The 6,841-nt window shown below is 43.9% G+C and overlaps 1 protein-coding gene across 1 annotated transcript; it reads right to left on the minus strand.

The window, feature by feature from the left end:
• Positions 1-1,098: 1,098 nt before the first annotated feature.
• Positions 1,099-5,244, minus strand: METTL7A (methyltransferase like 7A). The gene is made up of 2 exons (XM_021704911.1): positions 4,695-5,244; positions 1,099-1,634 (listed from the first exon to the last, which is right to left on the minus strand). The coding sequence occupies exons 1-2, from the start codon at positions 5,193-5,195 to the stop codon at positions 1,398-1,400; spliced, it is 738 nt and encodes a 245-aa protein (XP_021560586.1). The 5' UTR covers positions 5,196-5,244; the 3' UTR covers positions 1,099-1,397.
• Positions 5,245-6,841: the final 1,597 nt, after the last annotated feature.

Here is a 6,841-nt window from a genome sequence, read left to right on the forward strand (position 1 = left end):
TTTTTTTTTTTAAGATTTTATTTATTTGAGAGAGAGAGAGAGAGAATGAGCGGGGTGGAAGGACAGAGGGAGATGGAGAAGCAGATTCCCCACTGAGCAGGGAACCCAACGTGGGGCTCGATCCCAGGACCCAGGGATCACCACCTGAGCTGAAGGCAGACGCTTAACCAACTGAGCCACCCAGGCGCCCCTGAAAATGCTATTCTTAATCCCTCTGACTGACCAACCTAACACTTGTGTTCAAAGCACTTATGATTTTCAGAGGTTTCCATGGTGGCAAGGAACAAAGAAATCATCCTGGGACAGGAGTGGAAATTGGGTCAGAATAATCACCCCAATACGTGTCTACTTCTTTACAGACTCCCAGACTGCCTAGGTTTTAGGGGCTCTTAGAAAGCGTACCTAATTTTATCCAAGGTTTTCCTAATTACAGTGGGCCTTTTCCTTACCTACAGTTTAAGACATGCAGCAAAGTATCTGCTACGTAATAAGGAAAATGTATTCAAGAAACTTAAGTGCCTCAGCTATTTTTCTGGTTATACTAAGGTGTCAAGTACACTCTTCATCTTAAGAATTGAAGACTGGAATGCAGGAACGCAAACGTCGGTGGAGTAAAAACAACAACGCTAGGCAGAGCTAGCTGTGGCTTCCTAGTCCATTAATTTTGAAAACCAGCCCCGTTACTAGGAACAACAGATAGATTCAGATTTCTCTTTCAAAAAGAGCTGGGCTATTTAGATTTGGATTTTCAACTAGTTGGTATTTCTTGGCTCAGTTTGTGAAGTATTAAGATCTTGTCACTTTCCCTTTTCAAGTCCTCTTTTGAGTGATTTCACTGCCTCTTAGCACCAAGCTCTCAAAGAGGGGGTGAAAGGAAAATCTGCCAGGTAACAATATAAATTGGAAGGATTTTGAAGTTATCGCATAAACTGAAGTTTGGGGATAACGGTAAACTTCAATTATGAAAGCCCAGCATTTCCTTTTTTAAAGAATTTTTATTTATTTATTTGACAGAGAGAGTATAAGCAGGTGGAGTAGCAGATAGAGGGAGAGGGAGAAGCAGGCTCCCCACTGAGCAAGGAGCCCGATGTGGGGCTTGATCCCAGGACCCTGGAATCATGATCTGAGCTGAAGGCAGTCGCTTAACCAACTGAGCCCCCCAGGTGCCCCCCAGCATTTCCTTTTAAGGGAGAACCCTGTTTTGCTTTGGTTTGGTTTTGATCCTCTGGGAGACAACAGAAAATGGCTAAAGAAGTTGTAACATAAATTCTTAGGGATGAAATGCAACTTTACTTTAAAAAAAAAAACAAAACATTTCCTTTCTTCCAATTAGTATTTTAAGTGTAAAAGTGTAGCCTGAAGCCATGAGCCGTTCAGCTCTCTACTCCCCACTGGGGCTACTTCACAGCGTAGCCACAGATGTGGGGGCGAATCAGCTTCCAGGACAGCGGCGCCTGGAAGTGCTGCAGCTTGAGCTCGGAGAAGGCTGCCTGCTCCAGCACCTTCCAGCTCTCTCTGGTCAGGTGGCATCTGTCAAACAGCAGGTACCAGGAAGGATGCAGGATTTGTTGCCAGAAGTGATTCCAAGTTGAGCTCTCTGCTGCTACATGCTCCAGGAAGTAGAAAGCCCCTCCCTGAGAAAGAAAAAAAAAGAAAAAAACCCCCAAAAACCAGGATTTTAGTTTTGGAAGAACAGGTTTAGAAGATGATTGAAGCTTCAATTTCAGCGGCCCTAAAGGCTAACTTCATGAGAAGGCCTGGATAAATCAGCACTTACTAATACGTCGTTTTGGCCAATAGTCTCACCTTCTGTCAAATTTTATCCACAGCTGCCAATCTAATGCACTTAGCACTATTTTCTGATCATAAAAGTAGTATGTCATGGTAGTTAAAACTTGCAGCAGTTCCTGAATGCAAGGTACTATCCTTAATGCCTATCATCTATCAACTTGCTTAATCCTTATGATAAACTTATTTGGTAAGTATTATTCCTATTTTTACAGATGAGGAGAATGAGTCACACAGAAAATGAGCAACTTGCCCAAGGTCACACAGCCTATTAAATGTCAGATCAGGTTTGGTTTGACCCTGGACAGTCTAGCTCCAGAGGCTGGTAATACTGCCTCGCCCATATGTTGACCTTAGGAAATGTAGAAAAGTTTAAACAGAAAAACAAGCACTATTCTATCATCTCAAGATAACTACTGTTAAGATTTTGTGTGTACATCATATGAATATGTATCTTTTCCCTAAAACTAGGACTAGGATGTACCTTCTGTTATATAATCTGCTTTATTTTATTTATGTATTCGAATATTATTCTAAAACATTTAAAAGCTCTTTACATAATATTTCACACCACTGAAGGTGTCATCTCTTATTCATTCTCATTGAAGTTATTTCCAATTTTTCATTATTATAAATACTATTACAGTGAATATCCTTATCCATACATCTTTGTGCCCATCTCTAATTATTTCCAAATAAATAACTTGCTAAAAAGTGGAACTGCTGAGGGGCGCCTGGGTGGCTCAGTTGTTAAGCGTCTGCCTTCGGCTCAGGTCATGATCCCAGGGTCCTGGGAACGAGCCCCTCGTCGGGCTCCCTGCTTGGCGGGAAGCCTGCTTCTCCCTCTCCCACTCCCCTGCTTGTGTTCCCTCTCTCGCTGTGTCTCCTCTGTCAAATAAATAAATAGAATCTAAAAAAAAAAAAAAGTTTCTTTGGATGCCTAGGTGGCTCAGTCATTGAGCGTCTGCCTTCAGCTCAGGTCATGATCCCAGGGTCCTAGGATTGAGCCCCAAATCAGGCTCCTTGCTGAGTGAGGAGCCTGCTTCTCCCTCTCTCTCTGCTGTTCCCTCTGCTTGTGCTGTCTCTCTGACAAATAAATAAAAATGTTTAAAAAAGTTTCTTGTCTATCATTCCCATTAACATATACACATATGTATATGTACATATGTGTGTGTGTAAGCCCTTGCACAGTGGGCTTATACTCTACATAATAGTCTATGCTTTGATTGCTTTTTTTCATTTAACATTATCTCTTGGGGATTTTTTCATATTAACATAGATAACTCTTCCTGTTCTTTTTTTTTTTTTAAAGATTTTATTTATTTGACAGAGAGAGACACAGCGAACGAGGGAGCACAAGCAGAGGGAGTGGGAGAGAGAAGCAGGCTTCCCGCCGAGCAGGGAGCCCGATGCGGGGCTCGATCCCAGGACCCTGGGATCATGACCTGAGCCGAAGGCAGACGCTTAACGACTGAGCCACCCAGGCGCCCCTCTTCCTTGTTCTTTTTAACAGATGCACAGAATTCTTTTATACTATGTGACAGACAATTTACTTGAACAGCCTTTTTTTTTTTTTTTAAGATTTTATTTATTTGTCAGAGAGAGAGAGCGCGCAAGCACAAGCAGGGGGAGCTGCAGGCAGAGGGAGAAGCAGGCTCCTTGCTGAGCAGGGAGCCCGATGTAGGACTCGATCCCAGGACCCTGGGATCATGACCTGAGCCGAAGGCAGAGGCTTAACCGACTGAGCCACCCAGGCATCCTGAACAGCCTCCTATTGATGGACATTTAGGATAATTCCAATTTATGCTATTACAAATACTCCAATGAAAGTCTTTGCATATAGACAAATTTTTGCATATTTGTGCAGTATAGCTATAGGATAAATTACTACTGGATAAAAGACTATGTGCACTTTAAGTTTTGAATATTATCAAATTACCCTCCAAAGAGGGCACTTCCTCCAATGTTAATGGGGGGTATCCTGCCTCCCAAACAAATCCCAATACCATACTGACCTTAAAAGCCTCTGACAGTATAATAGGTAAAAATGGTATCTTGCTTTAGTTTCTTTGCGTGTAAGGTTGAGCATTTTCATCATATAATTGCCTTTTTTTTTTTAAGAGGGGGGAGGGAGGAAGTGGGGGAGGGGCAGAGAGAGAGGGAGGGAGAGAATCCCAAGCAGGCTCCATACCCAGCTCCAGCCAGAGGCAGGGCTTGATCCCACTACCCTGAGATTAGGACCCCAACAGAAATCAAGAGTCCCACCCTTAACCCACTGAGCCACCCAGGTGCCCCCGTAATTGGTTATCTTTATTTATATTTCTGTTCTTGCTCTTTGCCTATTTTTCTCTTGTGTTTTTCTTATTTTTAAAAAATCCTATTGATCTCTTTTGATTTGTAATGTCTTTTAAAATGAAAGAAATTAATCTTTTTGTCTATCATCCCTGGCAAATACTACTATGTTTTGGTACTTTGTTTATAGTACTTTTTTTATTCTCTGTGGAAGTTTTTAAATTTTATGTATTCAGAATCAGTCTTTCCCTTTATAGCTTTTTTTTTTTTTAAGATTTTATTTATTTGACAGAGACCCAGCGAGAGAGGGAACACAAGCAGGGGGAGTGGGAGAGGGAGAAGCAGGCTTCCCACAGAACAGGGAGCCTGATGTGGGGCTCGAACCCAGGACCCTAGGATCGTGACCTGAGCCAAAGGCAGACGCTTAACGACTGAGCCACCCAGGCGCCCCATTATAGCTTCTTTCTGACTCTAAGATTTTTAAAAATTCAACAGTGCCTTCTCTAGTAGTTTTACTTTTTATGTTTGAATGTTTGAGACACCTGAAATTGACAGAACTGCCCTTGGTGACAGTGGTTACCACTAACTCGCCCTCCTCACAACCCCTCACTCACCGGCCTCAGCACTCTGCGCACCTCCTGGAGGATGCGCTCCTGGCTCTCCACGGAGCACAGCACCAGGGTGCAGACCACCACGTCCATGGAGCCATCGGCCACCTGAGGCATGTTTTCCCCCGCAGCCACCACGAAGCGCTCGAACTGCAGGTGTCGGTTTTCCGCCACACTCTTGATCAAGAACTTCTCAAAGTTGGGGTTGGGGTCACTACAAGTCACGCTGCATCCGGGTGGGTAGAACTTGAAGTTGGCCCCGGTGCCGCAGCCTATCTCCAGCAGGGAGAGTTTCCCGGAAGGGCCCACGAAGTCCTGCAGGTTGCTGAAGAGCTCCCGCTTCTTGCTGGCCATCTGCTGGTTGTACATCACGGAGCACCTCAACATGAAGTAGGGGAACCATTTTTTGCATATCTGGTTCCACAAGCCCAGAAAGTTCAGCAGGAACATGGGAAATGCCAGGATGCAGACGAACAGCCTGAGGATAGAGACGGTAAGCGCCATCATTCAGAAGAGAAAGACCAGTTAGCCCTGGACTCCTTTATTGCAGGAGGTGGAGTTCTGGCCACACTCCAGAGCCAATCAGCTGCAGAGGAGAGAACTGGCTGGGAGAGAAATGCAGCTGAAGTCAAATCATGGGCCATTTTGCCTCATTTATAGGCGTTTGGCAAAAGATTCAGCTTAGTTTTCACGAAGCAAAGGGAGAAGGTTCCCGGCTTCCCTTAGAAGGAAAGTTGATTACAGTCCCTTATTCCACAGCAGTTCCAGCCTCTCCTTCTCTGGGTTTGTTTGGGAACTACTGTGAGTTTGCAGCTGGAGTTTTATATGCATGGCGCACTTACACCCTCTCCAGATCCTCCATAGATTTCTGCAAAGAAAACAGTCTGTGGTTGGAGCCTGCTGAAACCGTACCACAAGCCTGCTGCCAAGTGTCCCCTTCCTGCTTACCCTTTGGTCCCTCTCCTTCCCCGACGCCGTTTTTTAAAAGAGGAAGTGAATAGACACGGTTGCCTGGCCACAGTCAGTAAGAATTTAACCCTTTCACTTTCTGGGCTGAGGCTGTCGGACTTCCCTAACTCAACCGGGTTATTTTTGAGTCACTGTTTTGGCCCGCCTGTTTTTTAAAGGGCAAGTTTCAACTTCAAATTGTGCGGGACTGCTACATTACTCAGCTAATTCAGATAAAAATTGTCCCCAGAATATTCATCTTTGGGAACATAAAAACCTAAACTACACAAAAAATAGTTTCAAGCATTCATCTGTTTTTAACAAAAAAGCCTTGGCTTTAGGGTGAGTCAGGGAACACAGAAATTTTAAAAAATAATAGTAACGTTCGCTTTTTTCTTTTTCTTTTTAAAGGATTTTATTTATTTATTTAGAGAGCATGAGCAGGGGGAGGGGCAGAGGGAGAGAAAATCTCAAGCAGACTCCCTGGAGTGGGGAGCCCTGGGCTGGGCTGGATCCCACAACCCTGAGATCATGACCTGAGCTGAAATCAAGTCAGACCTTTAGCCACTAAGCCCCCCAGGTGGCCCTGGTAACATTTACTTTTTTAAACTGGGTCATGGATATGGGAGTGTTCTGTTGTTTCATTATTGTTATATCCTATACATATGTTATAAATATTATATCTCTTCCATTTTTAACAGCTTTTTTGAGGGGGAATTGACCTACAATAAACTGCATATTTAAAGTGTACAGTCTGGGGGTGCCTGGGTGGCTCAGATGGTTGGGCGTCTGTCTTCGGCTGGGGTCACAGTCCCAGGGTCTTGGGATCGAGCCCCACTTCGGGGTCCCTGCTTCGCGGGGAGCCTGCTTCTCTCTCCCTCTATTGTTTCCCCTGCTGTGCTCTCTCACTCTTTCTGTCAAATAAATAAATAAAATCTTAAAAAAAAATAAAGTGTACAGTCTGATAAATTTTGACATATGTACATACCTGTGATGCCATCATTTCAGTCAAGGTAATGAACATATCCATCACTCCCAAAAGTTTCCCCTTGCCACTTTGTAATCCTTTCCTCCTGCCCTCCCCAACCCAAGGCAAGTACTGATCTGTTTTCTGTCACTAGAGATTGATACGCATTTCCTAGAATTTTAAGTAAATGGAATCAGGCATTATGTGCTATTTTTGTCTGACTTCTTTCAGCATAATT

Source organism: Neomonachus schauinslandi, chromosome 5 (assembly GCF_002201575.2).
Source record: "Neomonachus schauinslandi chromosome 5, ASM220157v2, whole genome shotgun sequence".
In the NCBI taxonomy this organism is placed as follows: Eukaryota; Metazoa; Chordata; class Mammalia; order Carnivora; family Phocidae; genus Neomonachus; species Neomonachus schauinslandi.